Source organism: Symphalangus syndactylus, chromosome 5, assembly GCF_028878055.3.
Source record: "Symphalangus syndactylus isolate Jambi chromosome 5, NHGRI_mSymSyn1-v2.1_pri, whole genome shotgun sequence".
In the NCBI taxonomy this organism is placed as follows: Eukaryota; Metazoa; Chordata; class Mammalia; order Primates; family Hylobatidae; genus Symphalangus; species Symphalangus syndactylus.
The window spans coordinates 34,299,546-34,325,303 of NC_072427.2; the positions used below are offsets into that span (position 1 = coordinate 34,299,546).

A 25,758-nucleotide genomic window follows, 5' to 3' on the forward strand; every position below is an offset into this window, starting at 1 on the left:
TTCAATGTTATTCCTACCAAACTACCAATGAAATTCTTCACAGAACTAGAAAAAACTATTTTAAAATTCATATGGATCAAAAAAAAGAGCCCCAAAGGCCAAGGCAATCCTAAGCAAAATGAACAAGGCTGGAAGCATCACGTTACCAGACTTTAAACTATACTACAGGGCTACAGTAATCAAAACAGAGTGGTACTGGTACAAAAACAGACACATAGACCAGTGAAACAGAATAGAGAAATAAGGCCCAGAAATAAGGCCACACACCTACCACTATCTGATCTTTGACAAAGCTGACAAAAACAAGCAATGGGGAAAGGACTCCCTATTCAATAAGTGGTGCTGGGAGAACTGGCTAGCCACATGGAGGAGATTGAAACTGGACCCCTTGCTTACACCATATACAAAAATCAACTCAAGATAGATTAAAGACTTAAATGTAAAACCCAAAACTATAAAACCCTAGAGGACAATCTAGGTAACACCATTCTGGACACAGGAACTAGCAAAGATTTCATGATGAAGACGCTAAAAGCAATTGAAACAAAAGCTAAAATTGACAGATGGGATGTAATTAAACTTAAGAGCATCTGCACAGCAAAAGAAACTATCAACAGAGTAAACAGATACCCTACAGAATGGGAGAAAATATTTGCAAACTATACATCAGACAAAGGTCTCATATCCAGCATCTATAGGGAACTTTCACAAATTTACAAGAAAAAAACAACCCCATTAAAAAGTGGGCAAAAGACATGAACAGAAGACATACTTTTCAAAAGATGACATCTGTATGGCCAACAAGCATATGCAAAAAAGCTCAATATCACCGATCATTAGAGAAATGTAAATCAAAACCACAATGAGATACCATCTTACACCAGTCAGAATGGCTATTAATAAAAAGTCAAAAAAGAACAGATGCTGGCGAGGTTATGGAGAAAAGGGAACACTTATACACTGTTGCTGGAAATGTAAATATTTTCCAACTATGGTGGAAAGCAGGGTGGTGATTCCTCAAAGAGCTGAAAACAGAACTACCATTCGACCCAGCAATCCCTTATTGGGGTATATACCCAAAGGAATGTAAATCGTCCTACCATAAAGACACATGCATGCATATGTTCACTGCAGCACTATTCATTATAGCAAAGACATGGAATCAACCTAAATGCCCAACAATGACAGATGAGAGAAAGAAAATGTGGTACATATACACCATGGAATACTGTGCAGCCATAAAAAAGAATAAGATAATGTCCTTTGCAGGAACATGGGTGAAGCTGGAGATCATTATACTTAGAAAACCACGCAGGAACAGAAAACCAAATACCACATGTTATCGCTTACAAATGGGAGCTAAATGATGGAAGACATGGACACATAGAGAGAAACAACAGACACTAGGGCCTACTTGAGGGTGGGAGGAGGGAGAGGATCAGAAAAAATAACTATTGGGTACTAGACTTAGTACCTGGGTGACACAATCTGTACAAAAAACCCCAGTGACATGAGTTTACCTATGTAAAAACTTGCACATGTACCCCTGAAGCTAAAATAAAAGTAAAAAATAAGATTAAATGAGGTGATTAAATCATCAACTTCAGCATTAATAATACAAGTCTGCCTTTTTCATAGAAATCTATTTTCTATTGTTACTGGGGAATCAGTTATTTAAAAAAAAATACCAAATATTTCACAGGGAAAGTTTTATTTACATTACAAATAACTAAAGGTAATTCTGGAAACAACAGGAAACTAAAAAAAAAAAAAAAAGTTGTAGAAGTTCTGGAATCTTTGGCTGGGCATGGTGGCTCACAACTGTAATTCCAGTACTTTGGGAGGCTGAGGCGGGTGGACCACGAGGTCAGGAGATCGAGACCATCCTGGCTAACACGGTGAAACCCCATCTCTACTAAAAATACAAAAAAATTAGCTGGGCATGGTGGTGGGCGCCTGTAGTCCCAGCTACTCGGGAGGCTGAGGCAGGAGAATGGCGTGAACCCGGGAGGTAGAGCTTGCAGTGAGCTGAGATGGCGCCACTGCACTGCAGCCTGGGCGACAGAGTGAGACTCCATCTCGGAAAAAAAAAAAAAAAAGTTCTGGAATCTTGAAAGCAATGATACAAATGTGAAGTATTCATTTCCTTTATATTGCTTATTCTGCAGATCAAACTTACGCAAACAGCTGAGTAAATTTTGTGTATCAAGTCAAATTTTATAGAAAATACAGTTTTCATAGCCAGAACTCACAAGGTAAGAAAACCAGAACCTTCACTGTTACCTAGAAAATTATGGAGAAACCTACCACATCTCTTTGAAAAGGGTTTCAGTGTTTGACAATGTACAATGTAAAAAATAGCCGACAAAGAGTTCAAAATAGCTAGATACAACTGATAACGGTTTCTACATGATCTCAAGCAATCTCATGTATATTTACTTTTAAAATATACAGACTTCACAGAGCAGGAATAGTGGGTTTGGTAAAGAGAACACCTGTGAAGAGAAAAGGGCCATAACCAACGTACACTTCAAAAGGATGAATTTTATGTCACGTGAATTATAGATCAATTTTTAAAAAAGAGAATACACAAAGCACCCCAGGTGACGTAAGTGCTCTAGAAGGAATCTCTGTTCATCATCTCTGGAATCTGCTTTCACTAGAGCCTGCTCTTTTGTTTCTGCTCTCTCTCCTTCACACACAGGACCTCATGTAATATTGCCATGGACGCTACCGATTTCATGTGCACCCCATTGATCGTTGGGCACAGGAAGTTGAACTTGACTTTTTGAATCACCTCTCCATTGACTTTTTTCTTTTTTTTTGAGATAGTGTCTTGCTTTATTGCCCAGGCTGGAGTGCAGTGGCACGATTACAACTCACTGCAGCCTTGACCTCTTGGGCCCAAGTGATCCTCATGCCTAAGCCTCCCAAGTAGCTAAGACTATAGGCATGTGTTACCACATCTGGCTGATTTTTAAATTTTTTTTGTAGAGATGGGGTCTCACTTGATGTTGCGCAGGCTGGTCGCGAACTCTTGACTTCAAGCAGTCCTCCCGCCTTGGCCTCCCATAGTGCTGGGATTACAGACAGGAACCACCCTGCCCACCCCTCACTGACTTAATTTTCCCTCTGCCTTCCCTTCATCTTTTTTAGGGAAAGAGGAAATGTTTATTCCACAATTTTGATGGAATCAAAACTGACAATCTCTCTGAGACAAAAGAAAGGGAATGAACACTTGTCAACTGCCTAATAGGTGTCAGGGGCTCTGCTGAGTCTTAAATATCTGTATCCTATTGAATCGCATGACTACTTATAAGGTGAAGATTCTTATTCCCATACTCCAGATGAAAACAACAAGGCTCCGAGAGCTTCTTCCATTCAGACATCAAGTAGATATTCACCCAGAATGTCTATTTTTTCTTCAGGGGGCACAGCTTGAGAACTGCTTACTGAATAGAACTAACTATAGCCAGGGAAAATGTACTAAAAGCAACACAAAGCTAATAAAAAGTGGCATTGTTTGCTGGTACATCTGAACACAATCACACTTCAAATAATCCCCAGAAGAACATTTCCCATTCTAGGAGGCAGGATGTTTATGGAGATGTGATCTCATAGCAGTACAAAAGAAAGGAGGAAACACACAAACACTATTTTTCACTATTAAAAAGAATATACAAAGCACTCACTGGGAAACTAGGTTTTCTGACACTCTGGTGGCTCCTGGGATTGCCAAAGCAAATTGAACAGTTTTTCTTTGATTGCGTTTGTCTCAGAGTCCCATCTGCCATCCCTTCCTCCTCCCCCCAATAAAACCAAGTTAGTTTTGGCTGCATTTGACTAGATGGGGACGGAAGAGCTGTAGAATATGGAGTTCCCGAGTCTGGAGTTAACTTCTGGGTGATCCCGATATTTGAAAGTTGCAGACTTGATAGTCTTTCAACTGCCGCAGCCATTGACTGCTGCGCGGCCAGTGGCACACCAGAGGAACTTAGGTTCCCAGACTGCCCATGGGTATCATCTCTTGACAGGCTACTACACCAGGAGCTAGACTGCCTGGGTCTGAACCCCAGCTCCACCTCGTTATGGCATGGTGAGCTTGGCAAGGTACATAATCTCTCTATGCCTGCTTTCTTATATGTAAAATGGGGATGGGAATAGCTTCTTTTCCCTGTTGAGAGAATTCAAAGACTGAATGCATGCAAAGCATTAAGAATAGTGCCTGACACATAGTCTGTGTTAGGTAAGTTCCTGTTCAATAAATAATTAAAAGATAAAAATGAATATTGCTATTCATTAAACAAATGGCTCCCTTATATTATTTTGTTAACTAACTTATACATGCTTACATGTATCAGAAATTCGTAAAAAGTAATTTGTTCAAGGCCAGGCATGGTGGCTCATGCCTGTAATCTCAGCACTTCGGGAGGTTGAGGCGGGCAGACCACTTGAGGCCAGGAGTTCAAGACCAGCTTGGCCAACATGGTGAAACCCCATCTCTACTAAAAATACAAAAATTAACTGGGCATGTTGATGCACGCCTGTGGTCCCAGCTACTCGAGAGGCTGAGGCAGGAGAAACATTTGAACCTGGGAGGTGGAGGCTGCAGTGAGCCAAGATCGCACTACTGCACTCGAACCTGGGCGACAGGGCGAGATTCTGTCTCAAAAAAAAAAAAAAAAAAAAAAAAAAGTAATGTGTTTGACTGATTTGTGGTTTTTATCAGATGGAATGCAAATAGCTCAAAAGTCCAGAAGGAAGGATCAACAAAGATCTTCTGTAGAAAAATGGGTTAAAAATGGCCTCTCAATATTGATAATATTGCCCAAAATGATTGCTGGAGGATTCCACAGCTTTTCAGAAGACATGCACACTACTATGTATAGGTCTGCTGCCCCAGGCAGATGAGGCAGAAAGAAGGGAAAAATGGCTTTTGCTTTAGACCTCCAGGGAGTGAAGGTATAGATAGGATCAATTGTCCCTGGCCACCTCAAATCCCAACAGAACAAACACTGGCTGGTCTCTGTGCTTTGCAAAGAGCTTCTCCCACCTCAGAGCAACAATTTTGGCTGTTATCCACTTTATAACCATGTTTTTCTTGGGAGAAGCAAAGGCTGGTTTAAATGTATAGATATTAAATATTTATCTGCAAGAAGGACTTTTTTTTTTTAAAACATTCTCCACCCAAGCTTCTCATTTCAAGGCGCAGGCCAGGCGGTACTTTGGCATTCCCCAGGGGCACTGCTTGCATGCCCCAGAACTCTCGGACACTGCTGTGTCTATCTCACAGTTCTGAAGGAATACATCATCTGGCAGGGACAGATGGTTTTCTCTGGAAAAAGACCAAGCTTACCCAAATAGTTGTTGCTCTTGTACATCTCCGTGATGTTGATTTTCGTGGCTCCCTGGGGAATCTCCACGACGCGGTGGTAGCCCAGGCTGGTGAGGGCATGCTTAAACACGCCCGACACAACCTGACAGCCCGTGTTGTCTCCTCCACACACCCCACATTTGTCCACGACTTTGTCGGAGCCTAGGTAGTCATCACAGCCAATGCTCTGCAAAAAGACAGAAAACAAAAGACTCATAGTATGTATCAGGAGCATTCAGAGGAAGGAAGGGAGAAGATCTCTGGGCAAGAAATTTCATTTCTAGCTATTTACGAAATGTATATTCTAGGAGTGGGGTGGGAGCCACAGACAGTAAACCAGACAAGTAAATAAAACAGAGTTTGTTTGGTGGTGGTAAATGATCAGGAGAAAAATAACACTGGGAAAAAGACTAGGGAAGATGCAGGGTGCTAGAAATGTACTTAAACAGGTTGTACAGTGAAACTGTTCTGAAAATCCCCGTTGGACTCTGGGAGGGGAGAGGATGGTCTGTGCTGGGATTTTTATATAAAGAATCTCTCTGGAATCATGACAAGCACCACATCCGAAACTGAGGTTTGCCCTCAAGTCTTCTTATAGATGCTACACTTAGCAAAGTACCTCCAAAAGTAGTGTTCCCTGGACCAGTTTCTTAGGAAATTAAATTGTTTGGGAGCTGAACCTCTACTGGTAACTGTGGCTCTAGAGGCCTCAGAAGCAGGACTTTTCCTTGGTTACCCCAGAGCACTTTTCCCAGAGCAGAAGGAGGAAGGTAAGCAAGAGCCACAATCATCAACAAACGAGATCATAACCTGCTAAATCACAGAGTGCTGTTTGTAGAGCTGGTCTCATTAGTGTATAAAGGAATTCTGACTATCCTGAATTCCCTCCCCCCACAAAAGAAATCTTCCCATTACTCATTCTAAGATCTTTTTGCTTTATCTCTTCCTCCTCATTCGTGTTTCTGTTGGAACCATTTTATGTTGCATACAAAAATTGAACTTTGGGCCAGACATGGTGGCTCATGTCTGTAATCTCAGCACTTTAGGAGGCTGAGGCAGGAGGATTGCTTGAGCTCAGGACTTTGAGACCAGCCTGGGCAACACAGTGAGATCCAGTCTCTACAAAAAATAAAAAATTAACCAGGTGTGAGGGCACACACCTGTAGTCCCAGCTACTCAGGAGGCTAAGGTGGGAAGATCACTTGAGGTCAGGAGTATGAGGTTACAGTGATTGCATCATTGTACTCCAGCCTGGGCAACAGAGCAAGCCCTATTTAAGAAAAAAAACAAAAATTAAACTTTGGAACAAAATGGAATGATCTTCACAAAATCTTTTTCCACTTCTGAAGCTTTCCACTCCTGACCTCACAGGGCTCAGGATCATGTTTCCTGAATCTAAAACTGGGACTCATGTTCTGAACAAAGAATTCTGTCACTTTTCCATGAGCAGATGGAAGTGAGTAGATTATGGTTTGGACAATGAAATATTGTGAGTACAGGATTATTCACTGGGTCATGAGGATATGGAAAGACACTTGAAATCAGAATGGTATTCTAATTCTTGAGACACATATTCTCCAAATCACAGGCTTGTCCTCTTTCTTGAATTCTAAGTGCAATAATTAGACCACATCTCAAGGGCAAAGTGATCAGCAAATCAGTCAAAGTCCACTTTTGATTTTGTTATGCAACCCTGGGTCTCTTCACGTAGGTCCTATAGGTCAAATCCTACGGGCAGAGTAAAATCAAAAGGTGCCCATTCCTTCCCCTCTAGCTGCATGCCTGATTGAAACCTTTCTGCATGCACTGCCCTTCTGCATTATTGCTTCCATACTCCCAAGCACACATTGACCCATCAGTAATTACTGGTCTCTCTTCACAAATAGCATCTCTGTAAAACATTATCTCTGACAGTAATAGAACATCATCTCAATATGTTCATCCACATCCAATTAGCCTTTCCAATTGCCATGTTTGCTATGTATTTCTCCTCCCTCAAATCCTTCTCAACCTGCCCCATGCACATTTTAGCAGAAAAAATAAGGAATATGTTTTCCATACATGATTTCCATAGCCCCACCCCCCTTGAATTCTCCCTTGCTTTGAAACAAAAAAAAATGTCACCACCAACAGGGGTTTTGAATAGTAGAACCCATGTTATCAAGGCAAGATTCCAACTGAATCAAGGAGATGCCTCTGACTGTCATCAACGGGGAAGGTGGACAGGAGAGGTGGTCAACACCCATTACCTGCCCTGTCTAGTGACATCTCACACTCCCTGCCTTCCCAACCTCCAGACTGTTGCTGCTACCCCTGGACTCGACTTGTCCAGACTGAGCTCATTCTCACAGGGGTCCTTCTGTTAAAGGGAACAATGTGTACACAGATAGGAAAGAACACAGAATGACACGGCTGAAGGGCAAGCCTGCTGGGAGGGATAATATGAGGCTGGAGAGTTGAGCGGAACTTGTCAAGAATCTGGTTTGCCAGATTGAAGAATCAGATTTTCATCCTACGGCATCGGCAACCCCCAGATGTCTGGAGAAGGGGAGAGCCATGCTCAGACTTGCTTTTCGGTGATAACAATGACTGCAGTGTGGAACGGGCCTTACCTAGAGTGGAGACAATGAACTGTCCAGTGAGTCTCTCTCCTGTAACTAGGGTGTAAGAGATATTTCAAGAATGATTGAGAGTCGCCAAAGATGGGACAGACATCACATTAATCACATTAATCCTCAGCCCCAGCCCAGTTAGAATGGAACTATCACAAGGAAATTACACAAGCATGGATAGCTTCAGGTAACCACAGACACAGACAAAATGTTATTTGATCTTGTGAATCAGACATTATATGAAAATGCTCTGCACAATTTGATGGACCCACCCCCACCAGATTTTCTGCACAGCATGGTTGCTCTAGATCAATCTAGACATGGGAAAGAAAGGCTGCAAGAGTTTTTCCTGGTAGATGTCCAAGTAGCCTGGAGGTTGGTTTCAGTGAAGCATGCGGCTGCACGAGGATGCCAAGAACTAAAGGTGACAGCCTGTCTCCCCGGGGCCATGATCAATAGCTTCCTTAGAACATACTAGGAGCACTCTTCAGTATTCTAGTGGCTACCCAGGCCTCTAAGAGACTGAGTTCCCATGGAGTTACCAAATATCTCTCCTTTACTTCACAAAGCAAGAGGGACAACTCCAGAATGAGAACTAGGCAGACAACATATATTCAAGACCTTAATATTTAGCTGAGGCCAAGGGCAAATTACACACATGACAACTGTCCCTTCTCCTGCACAGGGCTGTTGTGAAGATCAGACGATGTAATGAGGGACGATTTGGACTAGATGTCTAGGAGGGCATGGCTGGGGGATGACCTCTGGTTTAGGATCTGAATGACACGAAGGACCTGCCATGACAAGATCGAAACATGTAAAGATGTATTTCATCACTGATATTGTTGAGTGACTACACTGAAAAGGCTGCCCAGAAAATCTCAAGCTGAATCAGACACAGGTCCTGACTTTGGGAGTCTGGGTCTAACAGGAGCAGTCAGACATACACACAATCACAAGCTATCAGGCCATGAGGAACCCCTGCATGCTCTATGTCGTGCTGGACAGGATCAAATCTCCTTTAGAAAGTCAATAATTAACAATTGGGTACATAGAGTCTGGAGGATGTTGTAATATCCCAGCCTGAATGAGGGGAATGGGGATGGCATGAAGGGATTTGAGAGATGCTTAGGATGCAAAATGAAACCTTTGTGACTGTCCTCATCCTCCTCCTTGCCATCTTCCTCAACATTATCATGTCTAACATTTACAGTCTTTACTATCTTCTAGGTCCTCTGAAACATAGATGTTTTTCCATTTAATCCTAAAAAGCCATCTGTGAGACTGCTGAAATTTATAGGAAACTAAGACTTGGAAGAGAGGTTAGGTAATTTGCCCAAGGCTAAAATGCTAATAATAGATACAGCTGGAATTTAAACCAAGGCCCCAAACCAAAGCCCATGTTTTTAACCATTAGGTAGAAGTTGGAGGTCAAAGGATTGGAGGTCGTGTTGAGGGTTCTAGCTTTGTTGAAGGAGTAGATGGTGGCAGTGACCTAGGTGCAGAGGAAAAGTTCAAAGCTTGGTTACCGTGAAGACTGGAGAGAGCCTGGCCTAGAAGTGACTCTGGCTTTCTCCTCTTGCAGGATTATGAGGGACAAACCCCATTATGTATCTCTCTTACACTGGCTCTTTTAACATTATACTTTACACACAGTGTGTGAATACACTTTCTAGCCCATCTTCCTATTGCATTACTTTCTTATAATGTTTTATTTTGAAATAGTGTAAGACTCATAAGAAGTTTACAATGAGTGCAGAGAGTTTCGGTGTTCTTTCACCCAGCCTTCCCTAACGATAATATCTTACATAACCAAAGCACTTTGTCAAAACCATGTATGCCATTGACAGCAGTATAATACTACTAACTTAAGAATAGGCCTTGTTTGTATTTGTCATCTTTTAAATGCATTTTTTTGATGTTTCATGAACCATTATCACATGTATAGATTACGTGCTATGACTTTCTTTAAAGCAGCTGATAGTCTCCTCCAAAACACAGCTGTATAATCATTAGGTATAATCACTAGCTGATGTCATTTATCAGGAAAAACAGTTTGGAATAATGGAAAGAATGTTGGGCTGGGGACCAGAAAACCTGGGGTACAGTCCTGGCCCAGTCCCTGGCTTGCTGTGTGATGCTGGATTGGTCACTTCTCTCTGAGGTAGGTGCTGAAAACATTTCCACCACCATCCAGATCTTCTTCCCAAGGACAGTGTTCAGAAATGAATCTGGCTTGAATTCTGGTTTGTGTATCAGGAGGCTGATCAATTGGTCGCTGATAGGGATGACTTAGTGCTGACCTATGTCTAGACTCTTTCAGAGGCACCACTGCAGTGTCTTCAGGGGGTGCTTTGGGTGGGCAGGAGAATATGCGTTCTTGTGCTGTCTCTGCTGCTGATGAGTGCTGTATCTTTGGACATTTTGATGAGCTGTTCTGAGCCCTGGGATTTTTTTTCTGCCTGGATGGGGATGGAGCAGCTACCCCTTAGGACTGCTGGGAAAATCAAATGAGGCAAACACAGAAGATACTTAGCAGAATTCTGCAATATGGTGGCTTCTCAGAAAATGCTGGGTTTGGTCATCACTGCCTTTATGTATTTGATTTTGTCTGAAGTCTATTCACTTTTAAGTAAATCTCATCATCATATAACCACCCGGACCCACTCATACTTCTGTAACACTTTCTACTACTTCTTAGTCAGAAATATCTTCTTCTTCATTTGGTGAAATTCAGAAAACTCTGAAGTGCAAAAAACAAAACAAAACAAAATTGGCCAAGGTTCACCTTAAAGTCAAGACACCTCACACAGCTTCTACATTCTCATTGCTCAAACAGTACCTATCGAAAAAGGCCAGAAAGAACATCTACTCTCTGATCTACCTTTATTTTATGTTTTTTGCTCACCATGTACTGCAGTTCAAAATAGATATTTCTTGCTGTTACAAAGATCAGTGGATAACCATCAGATGTCCTTTGCATTTTTTCCAGTGATTTTTGCAACACGTTGTAGGAAAATTTTACACATTGCAAACCATCACAGGAGAAATTGCTCAAGAATTACTCCCAATTGTGTGCCAAAATTAAGCTGAATGAAATTTCCTGAGGGAAATGAGCAATCTGGATGACATATTTGGAGGTGAATTTCACAGGGAGGAGGCCTCTGTCCATCACGGCAGGGTAGGCTGGTGCCAGGCATTCAGATAGTGGAGGTCCTGATTCCCTAATGGGAAGCAGATGTGTCTGTGTGTGCTCAATAAACACATGAGATAGAGTAACCTCAACTGTTTGGCTAGATGACCCCCACAGGTAAAATAACGTGCCTTAATAATCATGCTGGTAGAACAGTATGGGAGAATATTAAAATGATTAGTAGCTGACACCAATTTACTTATATTTACGGTGAGCTAATTCGTGGAAATGCATATGGATGCCAAAACATTTATTCATGACATTCTGTTGAAAGAAATCCTTTGCATATGATAAATATCTTCCTGTTATTACGGTTAGGAATGTAGATCAATACCACCTTCCTGGAAAGCAATTTAGCAATATAGACCATTTGATCCAGTAAATTCTTCTTCTAGGAGTTTATGCTAGGAAATAAGAAATCAGGCCAACAGTTTCTGTATGAAGGGCTCATCACAGTATTATTAATAAAACATTGGAAACATCGTAAATGTTCAACATAAGGAAACAGTTAATCTATTCTGGGTGGATCTTTTTCCAGTTGTTATTCTCATTAAAATCTTCTAACACTTATGCCTGTAAAACTGACCTTCAATATAGTTCAGTAAATGTTTCCTGAGCCAACTTCAACTATGTGCCAATTCAGTGGTAGGAAGCAGAGACATGAAGGTAAAACAAACAAGGTTCCTATTTACAGTCTAAATCGGGGGTCAGCAAACTGTAGCTAGTAGGACAAATCTGGCTCCCAACCTGTTTTTATAAATAAAGATTTATTAGAACACAACCACTCCCATTTGTTTAGTTATTGTCTATGGCTGCTTTTGTGCTGCAACAGCAGATTGAGTAGTTGCAACACAAACAGTAAAGTCTACGAAGCCTAAAATATTTAGATCTGGCCCTTTATAGAAAAAAATTGCCAATCCCTGGTCTAAATTGAAAGTCAGACACAATCAAATCACTTCAATATTGTTTGTAAATGTTGAGAGGGAGATGGGCAGAGTCCTGTGCAGCCAAAACCAAGGCTCAGGCAGATGCTTCCAAATCTACCCCTGATCGCCCTCATCCTGTATCATATACACCCACTTGATTTGTTCCAAAGTAACTCAATTGTAAAACAGAAGGCAGAGAGTTGTCTTCTACCACAGTAGTCTTCAACTTTTTTAAGTAGAAAAAATATACTTCAAAAATAAAATCTCATGTGGAAATCCAAAGCTCCACCATGTGAAATGAGAAGAGCAGAACTGCTTTGGCTGAAGGACTGTCAGGGTTTAGAAACCTAGCTTCTCATCCTCCTGCCTGCTCTTCTTCCTCAAGGTGAGGGCTTCTCAACTCCAGCTCTACTGATGTTTTGGTCCTGAAAGGTCTTTCTTATGGGGGCTGCCTTATGCATTGTAGGATGTTTAGCAGCATCCCTGGCTTCTACCCACCAGATGCCAGGAGCATCCCTCTCAGTGTGACAAACAAAAATGTCTCCAGACGGGGCCGGGCGCGGTGGCTCACGCTTGTAATCCCAGCACTTTGGGAGGCCAAGGCGGGTGGATCACGAGGTCAGGAGATCGAGACCATGGTGAAACCCCGTCTCTACTAAAAATACAAAAAATTAGCTGGACGTGGTGGCGGGCGCCTGTAGTCCCAGCTACTCGGAGAGGCTGAGGCAGGAGAATGGCGTGAACCCGGGAGGCGGAGCTTGCAGTGAGCCGAGATTGCGCCACTGCACTCCAGCCTGGGCGACAGAGCGAGACTCCGTCTCAAAAAAAAAAATGTCTCCAGACATTGCCAAATGTTCCCCATGGGAGCAAAATCACCCTCAATGGAGAATCACTGCTCTTTATTCCAAAGCTCATGGGACACCTAGGAACACATGACAGATTCCTCAGAAAGCTTTAAAATGATGGCAGTTCCACAGAAGTGCACAAACAGCCTTTGTAAATGTCAGAGAAGCTAATAAGCAAAGAACACTTAATTATCCAGTTTCCAAAAATAGTTCCTTACTGCTATCAAACCTTCTCGAGTTCTTTAAGATTGCCTTTTGGCTTAACTTCAGCATGAGTATGATTATGTATTGCAAAGAGCACAGTACCTGGGACTTAGTAGGTGTTTAATAAGCATTTGTTGAATGAAAGAGCAGCTAGTTGAGGAATCAAGAGATCAAAGTTACGGGACCAACCTGCTCTTCGAACTGGCTCATCTCTAAGATCCCTTCTGGTGTCAAATTTTTTGCTTTTAAAAAGAGATACAGCCCTGATATGTAGAATCCTGCCATGTTTAAAGGGAGGGAAATTTGCTTTATATACACAAAATTAAATTGGAAACAGGAATCAATGGAGATCAAATTGACAATGCCATTCATTTGAAGAGAAGGAATGGTCCATGGGATAAGAGGTATTTTGGCTTCCTAAATGAAAGCAATTGTAAAACGAGTGATCTGGTTTTAATCAAGCTTATGGCTGTCACTTTTCAGTACTTCATCCTAGTTCATAACAGGATAGCATCTTATCAAGGGACTCAACTGGAAGGAAATGTTGGCGCTCTTGTAGGATAAAACTGGGTAAGAATCAACTGCGGCTATGTTTACAAATCTGAAGAAAGGAGTCCCGAAAGGTAAACATATCATATTCTGTAAGATAATTACCACCTCTCCCAATTCCAACTAGGGTCATCGTTCTCTGGAGGGTAGGGATATCCCAAACTCTAAAATTCTAATGCTTTACTTTCATAATTTTCCTCCTCCATGGACTGAAATGGGGGAAGGAGGAGAGAGGCCTGAAATAGCTTTTGACAGTGATAATTGCTCTATTATAAAAGTAAGGTAACCATATTTTTGTATAGAATACTAGAAACCTCTAGACTTTCACTTTACTTTTAATGTGTAGAGCCGTATGGTGAATTGTGTTTAAAGATATCATAATATGTCTGGCCAGATTTTATTGTAATTTTTTAGTGTCTCAGGAGGGGCTGGCAGCAGGAAAAAACCACATGGGATGGGTCTGTTAGAAGCTGTGGTTTGGGGCTGATAAGGGGTCAAGACTAGGAAGTTCCTTGCAGAATGGAGCAGAGAGACACTGCCTACACCCTATAGGGCAGAGTTCTGGAAGCTAGATTATCAGCAAAAAGGCAATAGTGAGTTGGGTTGATGAACTCTGATCCAGGATGGAGGCTGCTTGCACATTGGCCTGATTTACAGGGCCTCCTGAGCGCAGATGGCCTGGGTCTACCAATGCAGGTCCCCAGAAGGCTCTCAGGGGACTGTCCCCATGGCCAGAAGGCAATGATGGAGATTCACGCTGGCATCCTTGTCATTTCCTTAACACACAAGCCAAATGTGCCTGTTTGCATTTTTCTCCACAAGATGGCACCTCTAAGCCTTTGCAAGAGGGTACTTAACCTAAACAACTAGTTTAAGTACAAGAAGCAGTGATCCAACATTAACAAAAAAAATGACTGTTGAGAAACACAAGAAGGGTGGACCCAGAGATCCAGGCTGACTGCATATTTACTGTGCTCTTATGTGCAAGTTTCTGCCATGTTGTTAAGGCATGATTTCGTTTCTTAAAATTTTTTTGGAACATCAAAAAAAAAAAAAAAAGGTAGGTGAAATATTCAGATCTTGTATTTCCAAAATGTTCGAGAAAAATGCTTTAAAATCTGTGTAAATGAGTTACAACATTGGGGAATATATGGGCTTCTTAGATATCATTGGGCCATCTCCAGGGACAGCTGAGAGGACTGACTGGGTGAGTGGGAAGAGATGATGAGAGAAAAGGCTGGCAACCAAAGTGTGGGATCTTAAATCCAAAGACTCTTGAGTGGGAAATGGCAGGCTGAAAAGCTCTTTTCAGAAGATGTCTGGCAAACACAGGCAATGGACTGGAGATGGAAGAGACTTGGAGACTGGAACACACACAGACAACTGCATTAAGATGGGCACAAAGTGATGGAGGCCTGGACCAGAGAGATGAAATTAGAATGGAGGGCAAGGGCCCACCAACATCATGCTGAAGGAATGGCCAACTGGACTGAAGATGGATGTTCTACCAAAGGTGGAGTAAGGAAGACCAAGGTTCCTGGCCTGAGAACCTGGAAGAATACTAGTGTTCTTGAGGCAGCAACTCCACTGGGGGACAGGCCTTTGATGGAGCCATCTTACAGCAAGGGTCTGAGCATAGATCTTGATACTCATTAATTCATTCATCGAATTTAGTTATAATAATTCTCTCTCCTCCATTCTTTCATCGGAATTTTCCTCTAAAACCCTATGCATTTTTATTTTAGCTTTTTGGATAGGAATCCTTCTAAAGTATATTTTATAATTCTCAGTTTTTTAAAAAAATCAAGACTAATAAGTGTAAGGTTCTTGTACTGGTTCGAACCCTGAGAGTGTGCCAACAGACAACAGGAGGCGGTGTGGAGCAACATGCTGTTTTAATGAGTGCCGGGGTGCAGGCGGGCTGAGGCCTAAAATGGCGTCAGCCCCAAGTGAGGACAGGGCGAAGGTTTTACAGTCTCCTGTAAACAGGAAGTGTCCTAGTCTGACATTACTGCTATGTTGTACCCGGATGGCCTCTTTCTTGATTTTCAGGGGTACGTGCCTTCTGGCTGGCTCTCTTCCTGCTTCTGCTATTTTGCTGGAGCACGCTGCTGGCGCAAGTAGCCTTGCGCCTTGGGACTGGGCCTGAGAAGGGAGCAGTTATTCATCTCCTTAAGCTCTCAGGCCCGCGGGGAGAATCTTACAATAAGCATTAGTTTATTTTCTCTGGCCCCTTGTTACTCAAAGTGTGGTCCATGGACCAGCAGCGTAGGCATTATCTGGGGCATTTTAGAAGTCTTGCACCGCTTCCCAGGGCTACTGAATCAGAATCTGCAGTTTAACAGCATTCTCAGGTGATTCCTATGCACATTCAGGTTTGAAAGGTGCTGCTGTACATTGTGGGTCAGCAAGCTTCTTTTGTAAAGAGACAGAGAGTAACTACCTTAGGCATTGCAGTCATATGGTCTCTGTTGCAGCCACTCTGCTGGATTGTTGCAGCGTGAGAACAGCCATGGATGACTTATGGCTATGTTCTAATAAAACTTTATTTACACAAACAGGTGGCAGGTGGATTAGGCTCACATGCTAGATTTTGTTTACTTGCTGGATTTGGCCCATGGGCTATAACTTGCTGACTCTTGCTCTAGATGACTCAGAGGCATTCTGAGGTGTGAGAGATTGCCACCCTTTATATTAAGTGGTTCCAACTACCAGAAGGTCTCTGCCGTCCCTCCTCTGGATGTCAGAAGTCACTTCTTGCAGCTGGCAGTCCTTTCCTGACTTCCTTATTGGCTGTTTTCACCAGGAAATGGTTGAAGAGCAAATGAACTATCACAGAACTGAAAGAACTCCCTAGTCAATAAATGTTGCTGCCATAACCGGCTAGCCATATGCGGAAGATTGAAACTGAACCCCTTCCTTATACCATATAAAAAATCAACTCAAGATGGATTAAAGACTTAAATGTAAAACCCCAAACTGCAAAAACCCTGGAAGACAACCTATGTAACACCATTCCGGACATAGGAACTGGCAAAGATTTCATGACAAAGATGCCAAAAGCAATCATAACAAAAGCAAAAATTGGCAAATGGGATCTACTTAAGAGCTTCTGCATAACAAAAGAAGCTATCAGGCTGGTGCAGTGGCTCATGCCTGTAATCCTAGCAATTTGGGAGGCTGAGGTGGGCAGATCACCTGAGGTCAGGAGTTCAAGACCAGCCTGGCCAACATGGTGAAACCTCACCTCTACTAAAAAAATACAAAAATTAGCCAGGCATGTTGGTGGGCACCTGTAATCCCAGCTACTTGGGAGGCTGAGGCAGGAGAATCACTTGACCCCAGGAGGCAGAGATTGCAGTGAGCTGAGATCACACCATTGCACTCCAGCCTGGGCAACAAGAATGAAACTCTGTCTAAAAAAAAAAACAGAAAACAGACAAAAAAGCCCTGAGATCTGGCTAAATAGAAAAGCCTAGTTTTGCTTCCAGTGCTGGAGAGAGAGGAAAGGGACAGAGAGGAAAGGGAGAGGAGAAACTAGGAGATGGTGGAGAAGAGCCAAAGAGAAGCTCTGAGTGATGGGGGGACTCCTAAGGACCTTGAATCTGAAGTCCACTTGCTGGGATTTAAAGAATTGAACAAAAATTTCTTTTCTACATCCCATATGTTCAAAACATCTTTTCTTCTAGACACATGAATGTTCACCTAAGAGCCTTCCTAATAACGCACATTACACCTGCAGGTGACATCATTTTCTGAGCCCTAGTTTTGTTACCTGTAAAATGAGGGATCAAAGTATAGTTCACAAATCTCTTGTGAGGCTTAAATGAAATGTGTAAATGAAGGTACCTAATTCAGAACTGGCATGAAATAGGGGCTGGTAAAATGTTGTGCCTCTCCTTCTCCTTGAGATGCGTCACTTGGCAGTCTGGCCATGGGATCCCCTTTTTCACACAAGCTACATATACTTCTCTACCAACAGGGGAGGCTTGTCTATTTGCACTGTCCACTGAAACCCCACTTTCTTTTCACATGATTCTCAAGTGGTGTTTGAAGATGGAGCTGTAACAGGTAAACTGCCACAATCTATTTGCATTTCAATAATGCTCTGGGACAATGGTGATCAAGGCTTCCAGAGATTTCTTTTATCTTTGTTACTTTTCTAATTAAAAAAACAACTTAAAAAAATATTTTCTTTTGATAATATTTCCTGGTTTGTCTTGGACACCAGCTATGGAAAGCCTAAAAAACTGGAAAGGGATTATTTTCATTTTAGAAACAGAGCAAGGGAGACTGCTGGGTGGAGCCTATGGGTTGGGCATGTTGGGTCATGGTCTTAGATGAGTTGTAGGTGGGAAAACAGATGCAATCAGGGCATTCAAGCATCTCATAGGGATTTAGGCAGTAGGAGGCCCCATGGATATATGACAGCTATTATGGCTGGACCGCTCGCCACGTGCTTGGCACCTTACCTAATATGTTATCCTGCCTAATTATCTCAACAACCCCAGGAGGTAAGAATTACTATCCCTATTTTGTCAAAGCTCCGAGAAGGTAAGTAATAGGTCAAAGCTTACACAGAAGTGACGGTGGTGGGTTTGAAATAAGTGCCTTCTGGCCCCAAAGTCTAGGAGCTTTTTCAGCTGCTAGTTGTAGTGTCTCTTAGGACAATAGAAACCCTTCCTGTAAGAACAGGGCCTGGTAGACGACTGACCAAGGGCCACATATACACTCATATCTCTCAGGCCGCTCTCGGGCTTTCCCCAACGTGCTTACACACAGGCTTTACTCCCTATCCGAGGCCTCCTCTCCCACGAGGCCTGGCCACACTGCTTCAGCATCTCCTACAGCGTCTCTTGATTCCCTTGCAATCCCATATTGAAGTCCTCTGAAGTCCCATATTGTGCTGATTTACCCCCCATGAAGGGACATCTATAACACCACCCTTCCTCCCATAACAAATTCCTAGATCCAAAACTATCCACTGAAATAGTAATGATTTTTCTCATTTGTCATCCTGGGAATGGGAACTATTGGTTTGCCAAATTGAGAGATATTTATAGCTCAATGAAAAACATCAGATTCCTTGGGCGATGTCATTACCCAACCCGAGAGCTTGCTCTCTGAGACCAGAATGACTAAGAAATTAAATAAAGATAATTCCTTATTATTCTCTCTTCTAACCATAGATACATCCAATATGAATATTTCTTTAGGAATAAAGACATTGTGTTCCATGCATTGTCAGAAGGAAGAAATTTGGCTAAAATGTTTAAACATGAAGGCTCCTTCATGCTTTTCTTGAAGGATGGCTAAGAACAGGGTTATCTGTCAACTCAATGTGTTGCTTAACAGTAATTCAGGTGGCAGCCAGATGAATGATTCTCATGCTGGCAGAGAATTTCCGTTCTCTTGCAACTTTAAACCGAAAGGTAGGGCAATAGCAGATCTGCTGCCCACACATGGCTTCCAAGTGACTGCACTAACAATATGCACTTGTATACATAAATATTTAGGACACATAAACCAGTTGGAAAAACACTGATCCTTCACCTTTTTTGGTAGAACCTTGAAATTCTTAATTTTCACCAGTCCCTTCTTTAAAATCCAGATTGTATTTATGAGCTTTTAAATCATGCCCCCTAGATGTGTAAGCATAAAGGCTAAATGTTGTGGTTTCAGGTAATCTACACTGCATGTGGTTGTGACATTTATCTTCCAAAGACACAGCTGTCATCATGTCATTGTTCTGGCTCAAAAGGCCTCCTGATGTCAGCCTTCACTTAAACGAGCTGATTTTTTCCTCCTACGCATTATGCCTATATGTGATTCCCTGATTCCAGGTGGAAGGGAGTGCCTAGGGCTGCAGCCACTCAAGAATAAGCCTTACCTCAGGTGTGGACAACTGAGTGAAGGTAGGGATTTTGAAAATAATCCAGTGTCCTTATGCTTTGACGGCAAAAATACTTTGCTGTCATAAAGTGAAAATACATAATAATTAGTGACACTATTTATTAATTATATCTCCTAATTTACTGGGTTGGTTTTATGATGATAAAGCCAGTTTATGTTTGTAAAAAGCATCTGACACATGGAAGGAACTCAATGCATATTATGTTTTATTTAAAGTCAAGTTAAAGATAACATAGACGGCAAATTCAAAGAAACACAAATAAATGATATCAATTCCCAGCTTAAACAATAGCTGATTGGAATGTTATTTAGCTAGAGAATGGCCTGAATATACTTTTAAAAATGTGAAACGGCAGCAAATATGGAAGTAAAAAGAAAAGCATTTCTCCAGCAGAGAACAAACTCTGGTTAAAAGAGAGAAAGAGCCAAAGTCAAAAAGAATCAAGGATTCCATTTTGACAACTTATGGACTCTGGTGACTTTAGGTTCCGTAAGAAAAGTGTGCTCCCACTATTCAGAGAGGTCTGCAGAAGTGCTCCTGAGCACCAAGAAAAGCAATATAAAGAAAAGAAACTGGTATTTGTTGGTTATCTGATAGGGTGAATATATTTACTACCATTTTAATAATAGAGGAAAGAGGGAGATTAAGTAATTTGCCTGAGGTCACACAGCCAAGTGCTAGGATCTGCACCCATACCTATCTAGTTCAAAAACTCAAAAGCAGAGTTTTAAGGTGGAAGCCACAAAGGCAAGGAGATTAATGGAGTGATTGAAACAGGGAATATGGTAGTGAATAGCAGATGCCAGCAAGTGCAGAGCGCCCACTGAAAGGTGCATGTGTTGGACAGGTGGAGGGATGAGGGAAAGTGGCACTGGGTGGCTTTTGAGTACTTGCTTTGTCCTGGTATTTCTTGGAAAGGAGTTGTCTTAATCGCATCTTGAATTTCCCCTTTATAAACATGGGACACCTCCAATTTCCCAGAAGCTTTGAGTTCTCTCTTATCCATTGCCTACATGCACTGCCTGAAGTGCTGGTACTAAAACCTCTCCCAAACATTTTGTTTTCTATTGCACCAAAAGGATGTGATAAAAGCTTTTCTCCCCAAAGCAAACCCAAGGGCCTGGGACTTTAAATTATTTTGAACAGCTTCTATTTCTTCTGGTGGCTCACTGCCTCAGGCCTCTAGAATGTTCTTCGATGGTCAGAAAGGGAATCTAAAACCATGGTATCATGATTTCCATGACAGGCCAGGATTTCCTCCTGATATGGTTTGGCTATGTCCTCACTCAAATCTCATGTGTGGTGGAGGAAGCCGGTGGGAGATAATTAAATCATGGGGGCAGTTTCCCCCATGCTATTCTCATGATAGTAAGTTCTCATGAGATCTGATGGCTTTATAGGAGGCTTCCTCCTTCAGGTGGCTCTCATTCTTCTCCTTCCTGCCATCATGTGAAGAAGGACATGTTTGCTTCCCCTTCTACCATGATTGTAAGTTTCCTGAGGCCTCCTCAGCCTTGTGGAATTGTGAGTCAATTAAGCCTCTTTCCTTTATAAATTACGGAATCTTGGGCAGGCCTTCATAGCAGCATGAAAACAGGCTAATGCACCCCAAGACCATCTTTCCTCTGGGTTTGAGTCACCTTAGTGACCCTGGGGCTCCCCATTTTGAGCCCTAAGGTACCAGCTTTGTGACTGTATTCTGTGTATGATTGAGGGCTGCAAGGAAATCACTGTTCAACTTGTGTTTTTAAATAATGATAGAAAAATAGCCTATTCCCTTTAAGCTGAAGGAACTTCTGCAGCTCTTGAGCAGGGGAAGGCTATAAATCCATAACTTATTAGGAGCTGCAGTAGAGTATTCATTTTGAACTGTTATTGCCGCCTAAGTATTCCATGAACTAACCAAGGCATTATCCCTGAGCTGAGGGGTGAAATGGACTGCTAGAGGAAGGTATCGGAAGTGTCTACTTGAATACTAGAAAAATCCCTGCCTCAAATAAGTTGGTAATGGTGACATGATTGATACAAAGCCGTTCAGATTAGCCACCAGTAAAATGATTTATTCACTTCTTAGGATGGCTGGAAAACCATGTCAGCAGCATAGATGAAGATATCCATCTTCCTCCTTGCTGTGGCTCAAAGTCATCAACAAATGGAACCAGTTTTTAAAAAATAAAAGCTAAAATGTCAGAGGAACAGAATACAAAGGTGGCATAGAGCATTGACCTAGCTGGCCGTGAAAGTCAAATTTGAATTTTTTTTGAAAATCTGGAGCTTACAGTTACCAGTTTGTATTAGGAAAAACCACAAATTCTTGCTGGTGAAGATTAGAATTCTGTATTTTATACAAACTGAAGTGGATAGGAATAAAAATAAAAGGAATTTGGAGCAAAGGACATTTATCCTTTTCAGAAAATATAGCTCTGAAATTTCATTTCATAACAGATTTGTAGTATAGAGAAGAACAAAATGGCCTAACCAATTGAAGGAAGAAGAGGCTTATTATAGTAAAATCAGGCTTATTGGCAAGTATTCCCACTAAACATAGAATGCTAGAATCATAGACTCTTAGAATTGAACAGAAGAAAACATAGAGATCATCTGGTTTAACCACAATCAGTTAGACCCTGGTGTTAGCCTGAGTCCTACTGTTTTCTGTTGAGACCTTGGACAGGCACTGGGGCTAATTTAATCTATAAATCATGTCTGCTAAATGAGATAGGTCAGTGGCTTTCAAGCTATTCCAAGGCTCTACTTCAGTATTTTCATAATCTTTAAGATATATTTTCAAAATGTGAAGAACCGTGATAAACATCATATATACTCAACCATAGTATACGCCTACGTATAACACACCGGACATCTCCGGATTAACTCATTTTTATGCAGCCTTTGGAACAAACTGCCACCATTTTTATTTAACCAAAGAGACTGTCTATAATTTCTTGCCTATGTTAATTAAGAACTCTTCAAAGGTTGTAAATTGAAACACAATTCAGAAATAAAGTGAATGCTAAGGCATTCAAATCATTTTCCATATTACTTGTGCTAAATTTTCTAATGGACAAAATAGCCACATGTTCACTAAATGCCTGTATAAGAGTTAGATGTTAATGTTTTAATTAGAAATTAATTTATACTAAAGAACAAGATCATGTCCTTTGCAGGAACATGGATGAAGCTGGAGGCCGTCATCCTTAGCAAACTAATGCAGGAACAGAAAACCAAATACCACATGTTCTCACTTACACGTGGGAGCTAAATGATGAGACACATGGACACATAGAGGGGAACAACAGACACTGGGGCCTACTTGAGGGTGGAGGGTGGGAGAAAGGAGAGGAGCAGAAAAAATAACTATTGGGTACTAGGCTTCGTACTGGGGTGATGAAACAATCTGTACAACAAGCCCCTGTGACATGAGTTTACCTATAAAACAAACCTGCACATGTACTCTTGAACCTAAAAATTGTCTCAAAAAAGAAATTAATTTATGCTAACAAAACACACTAGTGGTTTTAAAAAATTTGTTTTACGCGTTGGGATTACTTATATCTCTTTTCTTTGGAAACAAGATCATTTTCATGAAAAAGTGTTAGGACCACAGGACATACATGGCACTTTAAAAATGTTTTACTATTTAAATTAACTCACTGACTCCTCCCAATACCCCAAGAGGAAAGTCATACTATTATTTCAATTTTAGAGATGAGAAAACTGAGGCAGTTGAGTAAATTGTCCAAGAAGAGCAAGATGTTGAGCAGGAATGTAACCCAGGCATTCCAGTCCCAGAACCTAGACTCTTAATGTTAACTTTTAATACACCTTCAGATGATCTCCTGGGTGCCTGGTAACTTTCTAAGCCATTTCTGTCCTTGCAAGAGCCCTGTCTATCTGATTTTGTTTGACTTTCTCCAGTGACAGGCAGCCCTCTACCTGTTAAGGAAGCCAGTTCATCCCTGAATGATCCTGACTTGTAATAAATCCTCCTCTCTCTGTGTACCGTCCACACTGCTCCATGTTCTGCCCTCCGAAAACCTTTGGACACTGGTCTGTGACACTTCCTTTCTAATATATTCCATTTGGTTTTATGTATTTGCCTAAAACAGGTCATCTTCTCAGGACTACAGGGTGAGAGCACCCTGATGCAAGGAGAACCCTCGGTTTCTAGCTCAAAAGTTAAATTACCTGGAATAACTTTACTGTGGTATAGGTATCAATTTTTTTTTTACAGTTTCTTTTTAGCATTGTACCTTTTCTAGCATTTGGTTTTCCTGTGAAAACAGTGGCTTAAAAATATCCCTTTAGGTGAATCTTCTTTCTGTGACGAAGTATTTGCCCTTTTCTCCCTTTTATTATGAAAGTGACATGAGGGATTCTAAACTGTTAAAACAGTGAAAATCACCATTAAGTAGCAATGATGCCAAACAGTAATGAGAAACTCTGTTTTTGGAATCACACTCTTCCAGGATTGCAGTTCTGTTGGCCATACACTAGCTGTGTGACCTTAGGCAAGATGCATAACCTTTCTGTCAATCATAAATGGGAAGAAATAATTTAAAGCACAAAAAGAAAGCCTTCCTCACAGTGCCTGGACTACAGTGAGTGTCCAATGAGACTCAGTGATTGTTGTTAACAATGGTGTAAAGACCTGGGGGGTTTCACAAGAAGAAAAGAAGGCAGGCATTGCTAGATGGCCCCCACATTGGAAACTTTGTCACTTGGAAGAAAGATCAGATTTTCTATCTGTGGTCCCAAGAAATTGGACTGGGGCTTACAGAGGAATGGTATAGAAGGACTGATCCCATGTAGTGATTGGGAAACAAAGCCTTAGGGAATGCCTTCCTCAAAACATTGCTGTAAGGATTAATGTTATAATCTCTGTAAAGGGCTTAGCACCATGCCTGGAACATAGTAGGCACTCAGTAAATCTTAGCTCATTACATTAGCAGTTGACTGAAGATGGAAGGGCTGTTTTGGGAGGAAGTGAGCTCTTCACCACTGGAGTCATTCAGGGAAAGACTAAATGATCAGAGCGTGTAAGTGTGTGTGTGTGTGTGTGTGTCTGTAGGTGGGTTTTGAAGGAAAGATCTAAATCATCAGGTGACTTGTTATATTAATGAAAGATTAATTAAACATCTACCATGTGCCTAGCACTGACCTGGTCCTTTAGAGAAATCAAAAGTGGCATATGTTACATCCCTGCTCTCAATGGGCTTAATATCTAGCTGGGGAGATAAACAAAAGATGAACCACATGGTAGGTGGAATAGGAATTAAGGGATAAACTGGGCAGTAACAGCTGAGAAGTTCAGAGACCGCTTCATGGCAAAATCAGGGTTTATAAAATAAAGGGATGGATTTTTACACTTAAGAAGAAATCAAAGATTAAGATATCATGCAATTTGGAGAAAGCCTGAAGTTTTTAAACAATAATCAGCATGGCTTGGGACTTTATGTCATGCTGTCCTTCCTGCTCTCGGTTCTGAAGGAGTCATGTGGGTCAGTGGCCTCAACTTACATCACTGAAATTACTCCAATAAGGGAGAATTTGAGACCAGTCCTGGGCAACCCCCTGGCTCTCTTGCCATAAATTACCCCCTAGATTTGCCACAGCTGGCCCTCTAATTTCACTATGTAGGATTAGAAATTTGCCTAGGCCAGGTGCAGTGGCTCACACCTATAGTCCTAGCACTTTGGGAGGCTGAGGTGGGTGGATCGCTTGAGCCCAGGTGTTTGGGACCTCCCTGGGCAACATGGTGAAACCCTGTTTCTAAAAAAAAAAAACAACCAAAAACAGTTAGCTGGGCATAGCGGTGTGTACCTGTAGTCCCAGCTACTAGGGAGGCTGAGGTAGGAGGATCGCTTGAGCCCAAGTGGTCAAGGCTACAGCAAGCTATGATCATGCCACTCCAGTCCAGCCTAGGTGACAGAGTGAGACTGTCCAATAAAAGAAAAAGAAAGTTGCAAAAAAAAGTTGCCTTTGTTACTACTTTTCCAATAAGCCCCCAATACTAGTATTTTGGTGGCTAAAGAACAGTACAATTTCTTTCTTGACCTATCTTTACTGAAAAACGTCAGTAATATATATTGTAAGATGTATTATTTCTCATGAAGCTAAAGTAAGTTTTATTTTGAATAA

At 41.6% G+C, this 25,758-nt stretch overlaps 1 protein-coding gene across 2 annotated transcripts in view; it reads right to left on the minus strand.

The window, feature by feature from the left end:
- THSD4 (thrombospondin type 1 domain containing 4) overlaps window positions 1–25,758 on the minus strand; it is a 674,737-nt gene that overhangs the window by 118,964 nt on the left and 530,015 nt on the right. For both annotated transcript variants that reach the window (XM_055277915.2, XM_055277916.2), the window contains one exon: window positions 5,357–5,561. In XM_055277915.2, the coding sequence (XP_055133890.1) occupies window positions 5,357–5,561 (205 nt within the window). The remainder of the gene's footprint in view (window positions 1–5,356; window positions 5,562–25,758) is intronic.